Raw genomic sequence first — 19,523 nt, 5'->3', positions numbered from 1 at the left:
AATATAAGTTAAGACTTTCTTCTGCTGAACACAAAGATTTTTAGAAGAATATCTCAGCTCTGTAGGTCCATACAATTCATGTGAATGGTGATCAGGCTTTTTGAAGGTTCAAAAAGCAGATAAAGTCAGCATAAACATAATCTATCAGACTCCATTGGTTTAATCCATGTCTTCTGAAGCGATCCAGTTGGTTTTGGGGGAGGAAAGACCAAAACATAACTCCTTTTTTACTGTACATCTTGACAGCAGTCTCCTTGTCGATCATAGTTTCAAGCTCGATTACACTTCTTATAGCGCCATTTAGCACTCTGCGTATGTGTCAAGCGCTAGGAAGTGTAATCGAGCTTGAAATCACGATTGTGCCTAGAGACTGCAATGGCAAGATGTACAGTAAAAGAAAAGGAGTTATATTTTGGTCTGTTCTCCCCCAAAACCAACTGGATCGCTTCAGAAGACATGGATTAAACCAATGGAGTCTGATAGATTGTTTATGCTGACTTTATCTGCTTTTTGAACCTTCAAAAGGCCTGATCACCATTCACATGAATTGTTTGGACCTACAGAGCAGAGATATTCTTCTAAAAATCTTTGTGTTCAGCAGAAGAAAGTCATACACATTTGGGATAGCATGAGGGTGAGTAAATGATGAGAGAATTTTCATTTTTTGGGTGAACTAACCCTTTAACAATTGTCCTTTCTTTCTCTCCCTTCTCAAACAGCATATCTGCAGACTCTTTGGACTTGTTGGATGTTTGTGTACCAACACTGGATATCACTTATTGTTTGCTCTCTTTCACAAACTGTTTGACAAGATGGCAGATCCTATTATGGACCTCTTTGATGACACACCACTGTTCAATTTGGATTCCCTGCCGGAGGATGCCTTCTCCCAGGGCTCCTCAGACCCAGTTGAGGAGGCACTAAAGTTGGCCCTGGGCCAAGTTGACCCACATACACCAGATCCTGGTGTCCCGATACTCGGTGATGCTGTTTCAGATCTAGATTCAATCCCAACACCTATCGCAGCTCCCATCCCTCTCCCAGTTCAGACTCTTCAGCCAGAGCAGCCCACACAGATGTCCCAGGATGTCTCCGTTGCTCCAGCTCAGATTTCCGTTCAGGCAGTGTCTCAACCCTCTATCTCAGTGGCCAGTAACAGCAGTGGGGCAGCAACAGTCCTGCTCAACTCTCCTCTAGGAGTACCTGTGTCAGGCTCTCAAGTCACCACCCAGCAGATATCTGCAGTTACACAACAGTCTCCAGGACAATCGGCCCCCAAAATCGTCATTCTAAAGGGCCCTCAGGGTCAGACTCAAGTGCTGCAGGGTGTCACTGGAGCCACCGGAACTCCAGGGAAAGTCACCCTCACTAGAGTCCTGACAGGAACCCCTCTCAGGCCAGGGATGGCAGTTGTTTCTGGAGGTACTGTATTAAATGCGACATCTCCTGGTCAAGGGCAGGTGAAAATGGGGTCTGGGGTCCAAAGGCTGGTTCAGACAACAAATGGCCCAATGAAGCAGGTGCTACTGACCTCACTGTCCCAGACACAGTCACAGGCGCAAACACAGCCTGTACAAGTGCAGATACCTGCACAGACGCAGTTGACACAGGGTCAGCTGCAGTCACAAACTCAGCTGGCACAGATACAGGTGCAGCCTCAAACACAGGTGTCCCTACAGACACCAGTACAGACACAGGCCCAAGCTTCAGCTGCTATAGCCCCTGGATCAACAGCAGCTGTCCGACCTCAAGGAGTGACCCTCTCTGCGGTGTCACAGCAGGTCAGTCTCTTTATAGTTATTTTATTTAATTTGACTTTCCTCATGTGTTGTCTTTTATTGTACTTAAAGAGGTAGTTTACTTAAAGGTGGTTCTGTCATCATTCACATCCCTGTTTGACTTTCTTTTGTGGAACACAAAAGGAGATGTTTGGCAGAATGAAAGTGAATGGTGACTGAGGCTTATGTTCTGCTTAAAGGGATAGTTCACAAAAAAACTCACCCTCATTCCATCCCAGATGTGTATGACTGACTTTGTTCTGCTGAACAAAAATGAAGATTTTCTGAAGAATATCTCAGCTCTGTCGGTCCTCACAATGTAAGTGAAAGGGTACCAAAACGTTGAAAGTCCAAACAGCACATAAAGGCAGTAGAGATAACAAATGTTACGATATTATCTTGTTGCTAATTTCAGTACCATATTACAGTATGCTGTCATTAGCAAAATGATATGAGATGTGACAAATTTGAGATGAAATCAATGACAATTTGAAAATAAAATAAAAAAACCTCTGGATATGGCCAAGTGTGATCTTTAAACAGCAGGGGGATGTAATTGAATTAAATAATATACAGTCACGTGCGCTGCACACTACAGAATGAACAAGAGGTGCCGCTCTGCTCTGTCATATGATACGTGCACACACGGATGCAAATGGAAAACGCGTACTTTGAATCTGTAAGACTTTATGCAGTTCTTTTAATTTTCATTTTCTGTATAATTTAATAAAAAATCTGAGGCTTTTTATTTGATTATAGTATCGATTTAGTATTGATACCAAGGTACCACGGCTGGTATCGTACCGAATCCAAAATGTTGGTATCGGAGCAACTGTAAGAGCCAGTGTAAAAGTAGTCCAAAAGTCTCCAGTGGTTAAATCCATGTCTTCAGAAGTGATATGATAGGTATGGATGAGAAACGGATCTAAGATTTAAGTCCTTTTTTACTACAAATTCTCCTCCATGCCCAGTAGGTAGTGATAAGCAAGAAGAATGCGAAATGGCAAAATAAAATTAAGAAGAAATTGAAAGTGAAAATGGGGATTGATTGTTAAAAAAAAAAAAAAAAAAAAAAAAAAGACTTAAATATTGATCTGTTTCTCACCTACACTTATCACTTTTGAAGATATGGATTTAATGACAGGAGTCATATGGATTACTTTTGTGCTGCCTTCTGTGCGTTTTAGACCTTCAAAGTTCTGGCCACCATTAACTTGCATTGTTTGGACCTACAGAGCTGAGATATTCTTCTAAAAATCTTCATTTGTGTTTAGCAGAAGAAAGAATGCCATATACATCTGGGATGGCATGAGGGTGAGTAAATGAAGAGATAATGTTCATTTTTGGGTGAACTATCCCTTTAACATCTTGTTTTTTTATTTCATGGAAGAAAGCCATTTGGGTTTGGAACAACACAAGGGTGAGTAAATTATGATAGACTTTTCATTCTTGGGTGAACCATCATTTTAATCTTTGCAGTCAGAATCCATGTAGCCCCCATCTCTCTGTTCAGGGTGAAGCAAAGAGGATCACGCTAGTGCTACAGCAGCCCTCCCAAGGTGGATCTGGCCAGGCTGGGACATTGACAATAGGGGGAACTGCAGCTGTAGGTGCAGGTCAACAAGGCCAGCAGCCCAGGCTGGTGTTGGGCTCTTTGCCAGGGAAGTTGGTCCTGCAGGGAGGCCAGCTGGCTGCTCTTGCCCAAGCCAAGGCAGGTCAAACGGGGGCACAGCCAAAAGTGCTCACCATTCAGCTACAAGTTCAACAGCAGCCCAACCAGCAGGGAGCCAAGGTGAGTGAGAGGACAGGTCATGCAGTGGAGTACGTCTATCTGTGTTGAAGATGAATTTGCTGTTGACAGAAAACATCCTTTTCTGTGTGTACAACAGTTTCAACTGGTTACTGGGGCAGCTAATGCTGGTGGCAGCCCTCAAGTGTTGCAGATTTCTCAAGGGCAAGGAGGACAAAGACTAGCAGTGCCTCTTAAACTACTGCTACAGCCACAGGTAGGACATGCTGTGCATCAGTTTTATGGCATTTGTCTTTATAGTAGGGTGACTAGATTCCTGCTTGTGGAAAACAGGACAGCCCCCTCCCAGCAAAAAGGAAATTGACGTATCCTTACCTAGGCGCAGATCAATGCGAAGTAGATTGTGCATCTGTAACTGTTGTCACCTTGTACTTTTCGCTGGCAGCAATTTTTCTGTGTGCGCTTGTCTTTCAAAAGTTTATCATAAAATGCAGAGCAGTCCAGTCCAAAATTAAGACGTACGAAAAGCATTGCCTTTATGACTGTTACACAGAGTCGAGATTTATCCGGTGTCCATGCTGTGTTCATTAATGAGAACATGCTCCACAGATGCTGATGTCCCAGGCAGGCATAAAACAAACTCCATGACTTTGGCTAAGACTCCGAATTTGATGGTCTTGCTCTCCAGCTCACGAAAAACGTCTGTCCATCTCTCAGACATGGCCGTTTTGTTCATGTTCCACTCAGTAATGCGACAAGTGACAACGTTTTTTGTGCAAGCCCTCTCATCAAAGTGTGTGGTTTCGTCAATCAAACCGAGAGTGGGTATTCTGGAGTAGAAGTGTTCGTGTCTGCTCTGAATGTCTTTCCACTCTGGAATGTCTCTCAGTAGGGCCCACTCAAGTTTTGCTGTGTTTTCCAATGAGTGGCCCCAATTTTGGAGGTAATCCACCAATGCTGAATAAAAGTTTCTCACTGTACAAAAGAAATCATCTGCTCGCATGTCACCAGCTTCAGCCAGAGCATCCAACAGCTTTTTAATGTCAGAGGGTATGAATGATTCCTCCAGCCTGGCCTGCAAGACTTTTCTCAGGTCATGAATATGCAAAGCTATGGCCGTGCACAACAGAATGATAAGCAAAAAGTCCTTCACTTGTATGCACCTTGTCAGATTCAGAACTTTGCTTCACAAAAAAATCGCTAACACTTGGTGTGGCACACTTTTAGCAGCATCCACATGCTTTTTTGTATGAACATGCTTCGTGATGTCGGTGTGGCCTCCGTGGGCGATGGAAAAGCGAGCTCCACAAATCTCACACCTCACTCTACTAGGCTCTGTCTGTGACTCCTTTTTTAGAAATGTAAACTTTTTGAAGATCCTCATTAAATGTACATGCATGCTTCCTTGACATTTTCCAGCCGCAATTTCATCTGTGTACTCTTTCAAACTGACTCTTCAGTCAGTTCACTAACTGGACGTTTGTTGATAGGGGATTGTGAGTGGATAGTTTAATCCAATCATGTACTGCAAATAACAGTGTGATTTTATTGGTTTTACAAGCCGTATCATTGGCTACCTTTGATTAGAATACTCACGTGACAGAGTAATTTTAGGAGAGGGGAAATACGGGACAAAACACGATTTTTTCTGAATAAGTCGGGACACTAGAAAAGTGCTTAAATACGGGACTGTCCCGGGAAACACGAGACATCTGGCCACCCTACTTTATAGGGAAGATCATGTTAATGATAATGTCTGTCATACATGCACTGTAATGTTCTTTGATTTATTATGAGCTAGGGCTGGGCAGTTTTCCGATTAATTTGAATTTGCGTTTTTTTGCGTTTTGATCTTTTTTATTTATTTTAAATTGAGAAATCGAGATTTTGCTAAAAATATTGCAAACGCTATTATGTTGTAAATCCACCAAAGGCTGAATGAGAAAGAGAAAAAGAATTAACCTCCTTGTGGGGTAACCACCTTGTGGTCGCGATTAGTGGTTCTCGCTCTCAATGGGGCACGTGGTAAGATGTGCGTGGCTCACGGAGAGTAGCATGAGCCTCCACATGTGGAGTCTCTGCGGTGTCATGCACAACGAGCCACGTGATAAAATGCGCAGATTGACGGTCTCAGAAGCGGAGGCGACTGAGAGTTGTCCTCTGCCACCCAGATTGAGGTGAGTAACCACGCCACCACGAGGACCTACTAAGTAGTGGGATCTGGGCATTCCAAATTGGTAGAAAAGGGGATTAAAAATACAAAAATACATTTAAAAAAACAACACTGATATTAAAGACAGTGGTAATATTCCTAGTATGATTGTACACAGTGTGATTGAAGCTGCAGCTTCGTCCATCATGTAGGTATACGCCCGCTTAAGACCATAACTGGCCTCGGCTTGCGCATGTTGATGAACGGTCTCCTTTTTTACCCATAAAAAAAGCGTTAGTTACGTGATGGTTATGGGTGCTTCATTTCAAATCATGGAGAGGCTATACATTTGAAGTCAGAAGTTTACATACATTTGGGTTTAAGTCATTAAAACTAATTTTTTAACCACTCCACAGATTTAATATTAGCAAACTATAGTTTTGGCAAGTCGTTTAGGACATCTACTTTGTGCATGACGAGTAATTAATTCAACTGTATATGGGATAATCAAACATCCACCGCTCCTTTTGCCATGATGATTCAGATAGATGGCTAATTATTGCTTTGTTCTGTGACGTGTTTCAAGTGTACTGCATCTATATGCAACATTTGGCAAGCGATCATTTTGACCAAACTTTGCTAGTTGAATTGTAATGATAAATTATTTCATATTGAAGCACTGCTCAGCGTGAACCACTAGAGGGCGCTTCTCTATCTGCTGGGGTTTATGACTATACACACAAATTGTTTGATAAACAATGAGTACTTTCTAGATAAACTTGATAATTTATAGATATTGATTTCAAGATAACTTTCTAGATAGACTTTGCTTAGATAAAATGAATACCCACACTGGCTAAGAATTTAGCAGTTTTCTTATTCTATTATTTCTGAACATCTGGGTTTATTAGATTTTAATTTATTTTACATTTACACTTTGTTGACAACTTACCCCTGTGGTGCATTTGTACATTTTTCTTGCACACCTTTGTTTCCTATGATGAAAAGAACTTTAAGAACTCTAATCAGGTGCCTTACATTCTTATAAAGAACATACAATTTGAAACCATGTTAAAAAATTTTTTTTAAAAAAATGAATCGTGAATCGTCCATAAGTTTGATAAAAATGTAGACTTGAGCCGTAACAGGGCTCAAAACTTAGCTTTTCCATATATTTGCATTTCAGACGAGTAAAACTGATGGTGTACTTGTCAGAAACAAGTCACTTGTTCTAAAAAAAAATAAATAAATTCTATACATGAAAATTATTAATAAAATGGGATGAGGCATCAAGACATTTATTATTATTTTTCTTTGTATTATATTTTATTATTATAATGTCATTAGTATATTCAATATTTTTTTCCACAATGTTTAAAAACATTTTGGAATAAAATTAGCTTTAGCTATGTCATAAATGTCCTAAACAATTTCAGGCCATGTTCCAACATAAACTCTATCAATTAGCCTATCTAATTTAACCCAGCAATGTGCACCTAACCCTGGCCTTCTCACTTTCACCCACATACAGAAAAGGCAAGCCCTGCCCCTAGCCTTAGCATAACTAATAGCGTTAATATTTATTACATAATGTAAATATTAATATAACTTTATCTGAAGGATTTATAAAATATAAATTCTGTACACAATTGTAAAAGTGCTTAGAATGAAATTTGTGACACTTTTTTTTTTCCCCACAGAATGCCACTTCCAGTGCTGGTGGAGCTGTTTCTGTGGTGAAAGTTATCAGTACCTCTGCTGCTAGTTCTGCGGCCAGCACCACCACTACAACGGTGTCTTCCGGTGTGCGTTTGGCAAAGGTCCAGGAGCCCATGCGGAGAGTGGAAACCCTTTGCAAGCAGGAAAAGGCAAACCGTATTGTTGCTGAGGCCATTGCACGGGCCAAAGCCAGAGGCGAAAGGAACATCCCACGAGTGCTCAACCAGGATGAACTGCCTGCTGGACAGACCTCTGCAGACCTAGAGGGTGCCACAGGGGCTGCTGTATCCAAAAAGAAAGGAGGAGGAGGTGGAAGTAGCAAGAAGAAAAGCCCAACTGCAGGAGGAGAGAAGAAATCCAAGGCTAAGACTCCAGGAGTAGGTGGAATGGTTGCTGGAGGTGGAGGCAGTAAAAGTAAATCCAAGTCTAAACTCAAGTAAGTACATTTTGCTTATACTTCCTGAAAGAGTTTGACTTGGGATAATTGTATAAACCTCAACCTCGTTGACATATTTTAGTAGGTTGCTAAAGCAACCACAACTATTACTCATTCTTAGGAAACTCCCTAAAAACCTCTAAACTAAAGTATTAAACTTTGGTGCATAACTTGTCCTGCACAGTTTGTGCTATGGACAGGAATGATACCTCAAATCGTGCCGTTTGCTGAGAAGATTTATTGTATTACTTTTCTTAGCAATCAGGCTTAAGCCCCGTTCATACCACCAGTGACATTGTCGCTTGATATCGCTAGTCCCTGAACTAGTGGGCTGACCTACTGTTTCGCTCTAATGTTATTGGTGGACTGCACAGCTGGCCATAGCTTTTGAAATTCTGCTCATAGATGAGATACACTGCCAGTAAAAAGATATCATTCTAATTTGATAAGGAATCGGTTTTCTTGCTGCAAAGAGTTGAGTGTGTTTATACAATATGCAGCAGTGCTCATTGTATCATATATTATCAAGATAAATGATCTACCAATGCATGAATCAAACTCATTCAGAATACAGACGATTTCTTTCACGCATCTTTTTTACTGGTTACGACAGTTCATATAAAACAGTGAAATCGCTCAGTCACTTAAAGGGATAGTTCACCCAAAAAATTTAAATCCTTATCATTTACTTACACTCATGCCATCTCAGATATGTAAGACTTTCTTTTTTCTGCTGAACACAAATTAAGATTTTTAGTAGAATATCTCAGCTCTTTAGGGCCATACAATGCAAGTGAATGGTGGCCATAACTTTAAAGGTCCAAGAAGCAAATCCACATGACTCCAGTGGTTAAATCCATATCTTCAGAAGATATATGATAGGTGTGGGTGTAAAACAGATAAATATTTGTCCTTTTTTACTATAAATTCTCCTCCCTGCCCAGTAGGTGGCGATATGTACAAAGAATGCGAATCACCAAAAACAAAAGAAGAATTTTAAAGTGGAGATTGATAGTAAAAAAGGACTTGAATATTGATTTGTATCACAATCGCACATCACTTTTAAAGATATTAATTTAACCACTGTAGTTTTATAATGCTTTTATCTGCTTTTTGGATCTTCAAAGTTTTTCACTTGCATTTTATGGACTTATAGAGCTGAAATATTTTTCTAAAAATCTTAGTTTGTGTTCAGCAAAAGAAAGTCATACACATCTGGGATGGCATGAGGGTGAGTAAATGATAAGAGAATACATTTTTGGGTGAACTATCCCTTTAACTTCTCCGTCTTCTCTGCACCTGACACCAGGGGGACAGATAATGTGAGCTCCACTGACTTCACTCTCATTGATAGTCACTCCCAAATGTTGCTCATAATTTTCATAAAGTTTTAACTGTGTCGTTCACCACGCACACATCTTGTCGCCAGCAGTTGCAATTGTTTGTGTCACTCTGCTCTCATTGAAAATTAGGGCTGCCCCCTAATAGTCGACCAAACGTTAGTCGATGAGAAGAGTCTTGGTCGACCAAGTTTTGATTGGTCGGTTGGTCGCAGAAAAAAAAACTTCACAGGAAACCGACGAACCGCTTGTTACCGCTGGTTGGACGCTAGGTGGTATTATGGCGTAATTTTCTTTAAGCAGGGTTAGGGTAAAGCCTACACAATAAAGCAAGACACCTTGATTTCAAACTCTGAACTTTATTTATTTTAACTAAAAATTCAAATGAAACTGGAAAACAATTAAGTGCAATTAAAATGTGTATAACTCTGGCAAAGAACCTACTTCATCTGTGCATTCTCTACTGGTTGAGTATTTCGGTGTCCAAGAAAATACATCATGTGTGTAAATATTCATTTTGTTCCCTCCTTCACGATATATAATATATATATTTGTAATTTATGAATTTTTTCCGATCACTTCATTATTATAATTGCTTTTTCATTTCGTTTGGAGTGCAGTTTGAATTTAGAAATGTATTTGATTTAAGTTTTTCGTTTTTTAAATAAATTAATTTAACTTTCAAAGCAAAATCACTAAATCAAGAATATTCACCGATCCCTCAGCCCGGGTGTTGCTGATGTAATTCGGATATTTTATATATAAATATCCACGAAATGAAAAAGCAATTAAAATAATGAAGTGATTGAGAAAAAAAATAATAAAAAATAATAATAAAAAAATGTGTGTGTGTGTGTAAATAACCACCTTTCCATTTACCATCAGGCAAGTATTCGTCTAAATATGCAGAAGGAAAATTACTTAGACAAATGTCTTGCATGCATGCCACAGTACAAACAGCGTGTCATACATAATAATATAATTATGTGTGTTTCTTCAAGCGTGTGTCTGTGTGTCTACGGACAAATTATTTGTAATATTAATTTGATAATAATAATAATAGCCTAATAATAATTTAATACATTAATGGGAAAACGAGCCAAATATCGTCTTGACTTCGTCAAATGCATCAGCTATTGGCGATCACTCTGACCATCGTCGATCCCCGAGATCATTGTCTGTCAGCACAACCCTAATGTGCAATTCTCTCTATAAATTAACAAAATGTTCAGACGGTCTCCTTGCTGGTTTGTCCGACACATTCAGAATCATTACCGCTTTTGCCGATGTCGATGTGGCTTGCTTTTTTGCATGCGCTTGTAAAATTTATACTTTAAAGTTTCATTATTACGGTTTAGTATTTCTCTGTAATGTAGAACAGTGTTAGCAATGTTACTTATAACATTCTTTCTCAGCCCTGGAACTCAAACCATATTCTGATGCCCCCCAATATATAAGTAATTAAATGAATATCATAAACGTGTGACTAATAAACTAGTTGACTAATGGCTTAAACTAACACCTACTACTCGACTAGGAAAATCTTTGGTCGGGGGCAGCCCTATTGAAAATGATTGACATCCTGTCGCTGGTGGTGGCGTGGTGGGCTAAAGCACATAACTGGTAACTGCTGGTGCAATTCCCACAGCCATCACCATTGTGTCCTTGAGAAAGGCACTTAACTCCAAGTTGCTCAAGGGGGATTGTCCCTGTAATAAGTGCACTGTAAGTTGCTTTGGATGAAAGCGTCTGCCAAATGCATAAATGTAAATAAAAGTAAATGTAAATGGTGGTGTGAACGAGGCCTTCAAGGTTTTCACCTGGTGGACGATAAAATGGGCTAAAAAGTCTTACACCTGAGCCATATCTAGAGGTCAAAAAATCATAGAGACTTGAGAGTGGGCTCTTTTGACTTAGACCAGTCAACATCCACCCAGAACACCCGAGCAACCACATAGCAATTCCCTGGCAACCATCCACAACACCTTACCATTATGGCAGTGAGTTTTGCATAAGCAAGAAGCACTTCTTTTAGAAAATGGAAAAATCTAGTTCCTACTTAAATTTTTTTTAATTTTTTTTTATCTTTCCCTCTCTATAGCACCATCACTCTAGTGGGTGGTAAGAAAAGGAAAAGAAATGCATCCTCTGACCACTCAGATGTAGATCTTAGCCCACCTGTTTCACCCCGCACCCTGGAGGAGGACATGTCACAGGTATTGCACACTCGTATACAGAAGCATATTCACTTGGTACTAACATACATTTAGGTAGTCATAGCAGCCATATTAAGCCGTAAGTGTTGTACGTGTTAGCAGGCATTAAAATTGCATTGGTACCATTTGATTTTGAATAGGGAGCATCAGAACAATGCAATAGACCTAATGTATTGACTTCAGTGCAATTCTCCCAACAGAAGAGGCGCTCTAACCGTCAGGTGAAGAGGAAGAAGTACACAGAAGATTTAGACATTAAAATCACAGATGATGAAGATGAAATAGATGCAGACGTTGATGTGACCACGACTGTCATGTCTGCTGCAGGGCATGTACAGTCAATGGGAGCAGAACTCCAAAAGGAGCTAGATGGGGACGGTCTTTCAAGCATGCAGTTTTTTGTGGTGTGTAAGCACTGTGGTCATGGCTGATTGGACTTATTTCATTTGTTGTTATTTTTCTTTCTTTCTCATATTTAGTCAGAATAATGTTTAGTTTATGAACATGAATCTGATTTCTCTATATGTGTACTTTAGGAAAACCCAAGTGAGGAGGATGCTGCAATTGTGGATAAAATTTTGTCTATGCGATTGACCAAAAAGGAGGCAAGTGTCTTATCTATTCATGCAATGCTATATCAAACAGAGTAACTGGCATTATAAAGGAGTAAGATGAGTTTAATCGAGAACATCCATGGGATGCTGTTGATCACCACAGAAAATATCTCCATTTGTAAAAACATGCCAAAAATGTTGTGGGTTAAGCAATTACAATGAAAGTCTGTGGGGCAAGTGTACAGTGGTTGCCCCATTTGTAGTTGCATTACTGTACATATGTTTGTCTGTTTTTTACTAACTGAGATATGTTTCGAAATTATTTTCTGTTGTAATGGACAGCATGCAATGCGTACTGTTCATAGTTAAAGTCTAGCTACCAAGTCTATTTTAAACCCTCATACTTATTTTTGACTTGTTGCAGGTGTCTCCAGGGCTGTATATAAATGTGGAGGAATTCTTTGTGAAATATAAAAACTAGTGAGTCATGATCACCTCATATAAATAGAAACACTCTTCTGTGGCAATGTCTCTTGTGGGAATATTTTTGTAACTTGTGATGTTTTCTTAGCTCGTACATGCACTGTGAATGGGCCAGTCTTGAACAGCTGGAGAGAGATAAGAGGATCAATCAGAAGCTGAAGAGGTTCAAGACCAAGCAGGCACAAATGAGGAACATATTTCAGGAGGTGGGACCCTATTAAAAAGCATGAATAGAACTTGCATACATTGGGAAATATTGCTTTTTATATCTGGTTTGGTTAAATATGATCTTTAAGTACATCTGAAACTCATTTTCTGTGCTTTAGGATGAGGAGCCCTTCAATCCAGACTATGTGGAGATTGATCGTATCTTGGATGAGTCACATAGTGTCGATAAGGACAATGGGGAAGTAAGGGCTTACCCACCACATACCCAGTGCTTCTCCAAGACCCAAAATAAAATAGCTTCTGTTCTCTGGGGCAACAGGGAGAGATCAAAATTACCATATACAAGTACATTTTGATGAAGAGAGTATTGATTTATGATGTAAATGCATCTAAGTTGTGATGTGAATTGATACATGGATGTACCCTTCACTTTATTTCAGATTAACTAAATTCTGTATTCCCTTACGTCCACAAAAAGAGTGAAAGTTAAAATTGAATTGAGTGTTATTTTTTTCCCCCCTCTCATAGCCGGTTTTGTACTACCTGGTGAAGTGGTGCTCTCTACCCTATGAAGACGCTACTTGGGAGCTCAAGGAGGATGTTGATGAAGCAAAAGTGGAAGAATTTAGGAAGATTGAAAGTCGCCAGCCACGCCTCAAGAGAACTGTGAGCCACTATCACACTCTCATTAGCCACATTTTAACATATATATATTTGTTTCTCTCTCCTCACAATGCCTGGTCTCCATAGCACTTGACCTGGGTTACTTACTACATGTCTATGGCCCTGTCTGTAATGTATTTTATTGTTCGATGCTCAATGAGAGACAAGAGACAGTAGCTGGGTTTCCATCAAAAAGAAAATGCGAAACATTGCGCATTTCCATGAATTGTAAATGCGCATTATCATGAGGGAGCCTGCCTTTTGTCTTGGAGCAGCTGAACGACCTCTTTGCTATTTGCTATAATAAAGCAATTGTACATTATGTTATTAAATGCTGCCAGGAGACGTCGCATTATAAGTGAAATAGCTCACATAATGAGGGCTCAAATGGCTATTGCCATTAGCAGACAGCATCCATATACTTGGGAGTGCCCGCGCTCAAAATAGTTCTGGTGGATTGAGAGGAAGCACTTTTATGACGATCTGTGGGTGTAGCACTTTTGAAGATTTGTGTGCTATGGTCGGGCCTTTCGATGAGCCAGTCACGTCAAGCTCTCACACACCTATACCATCTGACGAGCACATTGCCATCGCAAATGGCCATGACACGCAAATCAAGCGCTTCCATTCAGGATTTCATCCAAAATAGCTGGATGGAAATGCAGCTAATGGCGAATATTAACATAACTTGCTCTTCCGTCAGCCTCGACCTCCTGCAAGTGCCTGGAAGAAGCTTGATGAGTCAAGAGAGTATAAGAATGGGAACCAGCTCCGAGAGTACCAGCTGGAGGGAGTCAACTGGCTGCTCTTCAACTGGTACAACAGGTAGAGTGCTCACAATACTTTGCTAATACATTTAGATAAATGAAGATGAGAAATTGGTAAAGGGGTTTACCAAAAAAAAAAAAAAAAAAATCCAACACTGAATAATGTTGTAAGACCCCATAATATGAATAATGTTTAAAGATGATATAAAAGAAGGTTTTTTGCTTTTCATCCATGTCTGATAGCTTTGTGCCTTCCTCTAGTTGACAACACACTTTTAGCTGAGATAAGCATTTAAAATATTCAGTCTTTCTGTTCTGGTAAAATGAATTCAAAATATTGATAACTCATCCCCTGCTCAGGCACATACAAAGTTTTGTCCAATAAAATGCTCCCTTTAATGAGAATGTCCCCTACCTCCTAATTATAAATACCACCTTTCACCGATCTAATGCTACAACAGTAAGCAGACAGCTCAGAGATACACAATCATAAGGAAATAGTTTGACAGCCTGCTATTGACACATCAATGGCCTCTTTATATTGACAGTTTGTGGATTCATCAGAATTGTCACACTAGGATCTTGGCTAGAATAAATATGGCCTTACTCCAGTATCTAATACAGGTTCATTTTATTTACCCACTGTTTTTGGCAGGACTGCTAGCGTAGGAGAAGGTAATGGTGAGAAATTCTCCACAATAGAATTTAAAGTGTCTTCATTATTTTTGTCCATGGTGCAAGCTGTCAAGTGTGGATTTACTTTGCTGTGACATCATTTTAAGGCTATTGGATATATAAAAATGAACAAGCTCTTTGATAAGTCCTTCACAACTTCCTGTTTTAATTGGAAATACAATTGTTATCAAACAATTTCATGGGGTCTTTTAATAGTTATGTCAATGCTGAGATTTGAATGGGTTGGTAAAATAGTGGAGAAACGGTACAAAACAACTCATGCACAACTTGTGAATGTTTTCTTTTTGTCTAATTCTCACTCCCTTCATTCCATACTCATGGCTTCCCTCACAGGCAAAACTGCATCCTGGCTGATGAGATGGGTCTTGGCAAGACCATTCAGTCCATAGTCCTTCTGTCAGAGGTGTTTGCTGCAGGGGTCCAGGGCCCATTCCTCATAATTGCCCCTCTGTCCACCATCACAAACTGGGAAAGAGAGTTCTCCACCTGGACTGATATGAATGCTATTGTTTACCACGGCAGTCTGGCCAGCAGACAGATGATCCAGCAGTATGAGATGTACTGCAAAGATGATAAGGTCTGTGTAGAGGCATCGTGTTTGTTTCTTTTTCTCAGTTTAGTATGTGATGCCACTTGGATAATGGCATAATTCACCTAAAAATGAAATTTGTCATTAGTCACCCTCTCTCCAGACCTCTAGGTGTGTTTTATTTGGAGGAACACAAAGGAGTTACTTAGCGGAAGCTGCTCTTTATTCATACAATGAAAGTAGACAGTGACCAGTAGCTGTCATGCTCCCAATGGACAAAAAGAACCATAAAAGTAGTCCAAACGAGTTGTGCTTCTAAAGCTGTATGATGGCTTCATGTGAGGAGTCTTTCAAAAAACAAGTTTTATTTTTAAATTTTTTTTTTTACTTTTTATTTTATAACTGTAAAAATCAAAGTTTTTCTTCACTAAAAATACAACAAATTGTCCATAATAGTAAAATATTTTGGCTTTTGTTGATGCGCCTATTTTGACTTTCTCCTCCTTTTCTGTCTTCTTTAGGGACACTTGATACCAGGGGCCTATAAATTTGATGCTCTGATCACAACCTTTGAGATGATTCTCTCTGACTGCCCAGAACTGAGGGAGATTTCTTGGCGCTGTGTAGTTATTGATGAAGCTCATCGATTGAAGAACAGAAACTGCAAGCTCCTCGACAGCCTCAAGATGCTTGACGTTGTAAGTAGCTAATAAAAGGTTTAACCCAGCCTGCGCAGGTGTAGTAAATGCTGCTTTTCACTCTTGTCTGTTTAAAGGTTCATTGGGTTATTTCTATGGAACTGGGCTGGCCCTAACAACATGGGCTCAAACAATGGTGTCAGATTTGGGGACTATTTGTTTTGGCGGACAATGTAAGACAAGGGAGTGTTTGAAACCAGTTTTAAAATGGTCATTATTTTTGGAATTCTGTTTGATGCCGCATATGGCACAGAAATTACACACTTCACCTTTAATCTAGTTGGATGAGTTACCAAAAATTGTTAGTGTTTGGTTTAAATATCATGTATTTTTAGCCTTAGCGTGTACACTCACAGAGCACTTTATTAGGAACGCTATGGTCCAAATAAAGTGCCTGACGTGGTCTTCTGCTCTTGTAGCCCATCCGCCTCAAGGTTTGACGTGTTGTGCATTCTAAGATGCTATTCTGCTCACTACAGTTGTACAGAGTGGTTATCTGAGTTACCGTAGCCTTTGTCAGCTCAAACCAGTCTGGCCATTCTCTGTTGACCTCTCTCATCAACAAGGCGTTTCCATCCGCAGAACTGCTGCTCATTGGATGTTTTTGGCACCTTTCTGAGTAAACTCTAGAGACTGTTGTGTGTGAAAATCCCAGGAGATCAGTAGTTAGAGTAATACTCAAACCAGCCCGTCTGGCACCAACAATCATGCCACGGTTAGTCACTGAGATCACACTTTTCCACATTCTGATGGTTGAAGTGAAAATTAACTGAAGCTCCTGACCCGTATCTGCATGATTTTATGCATTGCTTTGCTGCCAATGATTGGCTGATTAGGTCATCGCATGAATGAGTAGGTGTACAGGTGCTCCTAATAAAGTGCTTGGAGGGTGTATGTGATATCTTTCAGATGCTTTGTTGCTTTTAATTAAGATATAAGCTCTGGGATGTGGTCTCTCTTATGTCCCCTCTTCTCTCTCTGTCTGATTTTCAGGAGCATAAAGTGTTACTGACAGGCACCCCACTGCAAAACACAGTAGAGGAACTGTTCAGTCTGTTGCATTTTCTGGAACCGGCCCAATTTCCCTCTGAGACTGAGTTTTTACGCGAGTTTGGAGATCTTAAAACAGAAGAGCAGGTAGAACACATAAAAATATGTCAGGTATGCTGTGCTCTGTTGAATGAATGAACAGTTCTCAATACTCTGTATGCATTTATCAGGTCCAGAAACTGCAGTCTATTTTGAAGCCCATGATGCTGCGTAGGCTGAAGGAGGACGTAGAAAAGAACCTCGCCCCAAAACAGGAGACTATCATTGAGGTGTGCACGTTTCCCTCAGACTCTGAATAGCAGGGCTTTTAGTGTCTATATGATCTGATATTTTAAGTTGGGTTCTGATTACATTATTCGCTGTGGTCCCCCAGGTGGAGTTGACTGATGTACAGAAGAAGTATTACCGTGCTATTCTAGAGCGTAACTTTAGTTTCCTCAGCATGGGAGCCACACACAACAGCAATGTACCCAATCTCCTCAACACTATGATGGAGCTTCGGAAGTGCTGCAACCACCCTTACCTCATTACAGGTACTGAACTGCACACATTACACGATCAACCAGCCTCATCTGTGCAACCTAGGATTTCCTCTTATTCACCTAAATTTAGTGCATAACGTCTTTCTTTTTTTTTTTTAATGTCTTTCTCCTGTTAGAAGAGGTTCAGCTTCATTCCTGACAACTTTGATTCTTTAGCACACTAAAACAAGCACTGCTCATTCATCGCCCAAGTTGACTTGTTGTTTTGTTGGCCTAAGCTTTGTATCAGCACCTCACCACTGGATGCTTGTCTTTACTCACTTGTCTTCTCTCTGTGCAGGTGCTGAGGAGAAGATAGTGGCTGAGCTGAGGGAGGTGTATGATCCTCTGGCTCCAGACTTCCATCTCCAGGCTCTGGTGCGCTCGGCAGGAAAACTGGTCTTGCTGGATAAGCTGCTTCCTCGCCTCAAGGCTGGAGGGCACAAGGTGCTCATCTTCTCCCAGATGGTGCGCTGCCTCGACATCCTTGAGGACTACCTCATACACAAGAGGTACAGCACTAGATGTACACTACATCTATGTGAACAGTGAAATGGAAATACGAGTAATAATATTTGAGAATTACTGGGCAGCTGTTTGACTTCCCTTGATGTGTATTTAACTGTCTCCTTGATTGTCGTGTTCTGTCTGATCAGATACCTGTACGAGCGAATCGATGGGCGGGTCAGAGGAAACCTGCGACAGGCAGCCATTGATCGTTTTAGTAAACCGGATTCAGACCGGTTCGTCTTCCTGCTTTGTACCCGTGCTGGAGGGTTGGGCATTAATCTGACTGCTGCTGACACCTGTGTCATATTTGACTCTGACTGGAACCCACAGAATGATCTTCAGGCAAGAATTAATTTCTCCATGGTCATTTTCATGCATTTATTCACATCCATTGGCCTTTTTTGGCCATGTTTTCTGTCCCAGACATTGAGTCTCTTATCTTTTTCTTTTTTCCCCACAGGCTCAGGCACGTTGTCATCGTATTGGTCAGTCTAAAGCAGTGAAGGTGTACCGTCTCATTACCAGAAACTCTTATGAGAGAGAGATGCTGGATAAGGCCAGTCTTAAACTGGGGCTTGATCGAGCTGTTCTGCAAAGCATGAGTGGGAACAAGGAAAGTAATGTCAATGGGGTAAGACTAAAAGAAAATTCTATAAATTTAATTTTGCTTTATTCATTTTTTGGCTAAAACATGCAAGATAAAGCAGAGGAAATAAATAATTGACTAGGGTACTGATTATCTTGATCATTACAGTTGAATGCTGTGAACTTGTTTTCTTCAGATCCAACAGTTCTCCAAAAAGGAGATTGAGGATTTACTTCGTAAAGGTGCCTATGCGGCCATAATGGATGAGAATGATGAGGGCAGTCGTTTCTGTGAAGAGGACATCGACCAGATCCTTCAGAGAAGGGCAACCACCATCACTATAGAGAGTGAAGGCAAAGGATCCACTTTCTCCAAGGCCAGCTTTGTGGCATCTGAGAACCGCACAGATATTGCTCTGGATGATCCTGAGTTCTGGCAAAAGTGGGCCAAGAAAGCAGACATAGACATGGATACTCTCAACAGGAAGGTAGAGTGTAGTGTCTATATAATGTAGTTTTCCCTTTATCACTGTATCCTTGTTTCCTTGGTGTCTTCCCATTTATTCCTTCATCTCTCACTCTCTTCCTCATGCAAATTCTTTTCAGAATACTCTTGTGATTGACACACCCAGAGTGAGAAAGCAGACACGTCAGTTTTCCAGTCTGCGTGGAGAAGGTGGCGATCTGTCTGACTTGGACAGTGACGACGACTACCCACCCCATAGTTCTCGCCAATCCCGGGCCTCTCGACGTTCAGATCGGCATTCTGGTGTAGGATATGGACGCACGGACTGCTTTAGAGTGGAGAAACATCTACTTGTTTATGGGTTTGTGAATTTGTTTCTTCCTGATTATTTTTGTGCAGCATCTTATGAACACTGGTGTGAGAGTAGGGCTGGGTAAAAGTA

General features: G+C 40.5%; 1 protein-coding gene across 4 annotated transcripts in view; it reads left to right on the top strand.

Annotated features, from left to right (window-relative positions):
- The window catches only part of chd8 (chromodomain helicase DNA binding protein 8), a 38,784-nt gene that overhangs the window by 6,935 nt on the left and 12,326 nt on the right, over positions 1-19,523 (top strand). For all 4 annotated transcript variants that reach the window (XM_051700022.1, XM_051700023.1, XM_051700020.1 and 1 more), the window contains 22 exons: positions 720-1,781; positions 3,292-3,570; positions 3,668-3,784; positions 7,381-7,835; positions 11,277-11,391; positions 11,592-11,795; positions 11,928-11,996; positions 12,370-12,425; positions 12,517-12,634; positions 12,755-12,838; positions 13,125-13,262; positions 13,963-14,084; positions 15,056-15,299; positions 15,773-15,949; positions 16,943-17,086; positions 17,170-17,268; positions 17,373-17,532; positions 17,822-18,032; positions 18,177-18,372; positions 18,491-18,661; positions 18,813-19,103; positions 19,222-19,442. In XM_051700022.1, the coding sequence (XP_051555982.1) occupies positions 813-1,781; positions 3,292-3,570; positions 3,668-3,784; positions 7,381-7,835; positions 11,277-11,391; positions 11,592-11,795; positions 11,928-11,996; positions 12,370-12,425; positions 12,517-12,634; positions 12,755-12,838; positions 13,125-13,262; positions 13,963-14,084; positions 15,056-15,299; positions 15,773-15,949; positions 16,943-17,086; positions 17,170-17,268; positions 17,373-17,532; positions 17,822-18,032; positions 18,177-18,372; positions 18,491-18,661; positions 18,813-19,103; positions 19,222-19,442 (4,640 nt within the window). In that variant the 5' untranslated portion in view covers positions 720-812. The remainder of the gene's footprint in view (positions 1-719; positions 1,782-3,291; positions 3,571-3,667; positions 3,785-7,380; positions 7,836-11,276; positions 11,392-11,591; positions 11,796-11,927; positions 11,997-12,369; positions 12,426-12,516; positions 12,635-12,754; positions 12,839-13,124; positions 13,263-13,962; positions 14,085-15,055; positions 15,300-15,772; positions 15,950-16,942; positions 17,087-17,169; positions 17,269-17,372; positions 17,533-17,821; positions 18,033-18,176; positions 18,373-18,490; positions 18,662-18,812; positions 19,104-19,221; positions 19,443-19,523) is intronic.

Source organism: Myxocyprinus asiaticus, chromosome 6 (assembly GCF_019703515.2).
Source record: "Myxocyprinus asiaticus isolate MX2 ecotype Aquarium Trade chromosome 6, UBuf_Myxa_2, whole genome shotgun sequence".
Taxonomy (NCBI): domain Eukaryota; kingdom Metazoa; phylum Chordata; class Actinopteri; order Cypriniformes; family Catostomidae; genus Myxocyprinus; species Myxocyprinus asiaticus.
The sequence above is the reverse complement of the archived record's forward strand: the minus strand, read 5'-3'. Positions and strand labels throughout refer to the sequence as shown.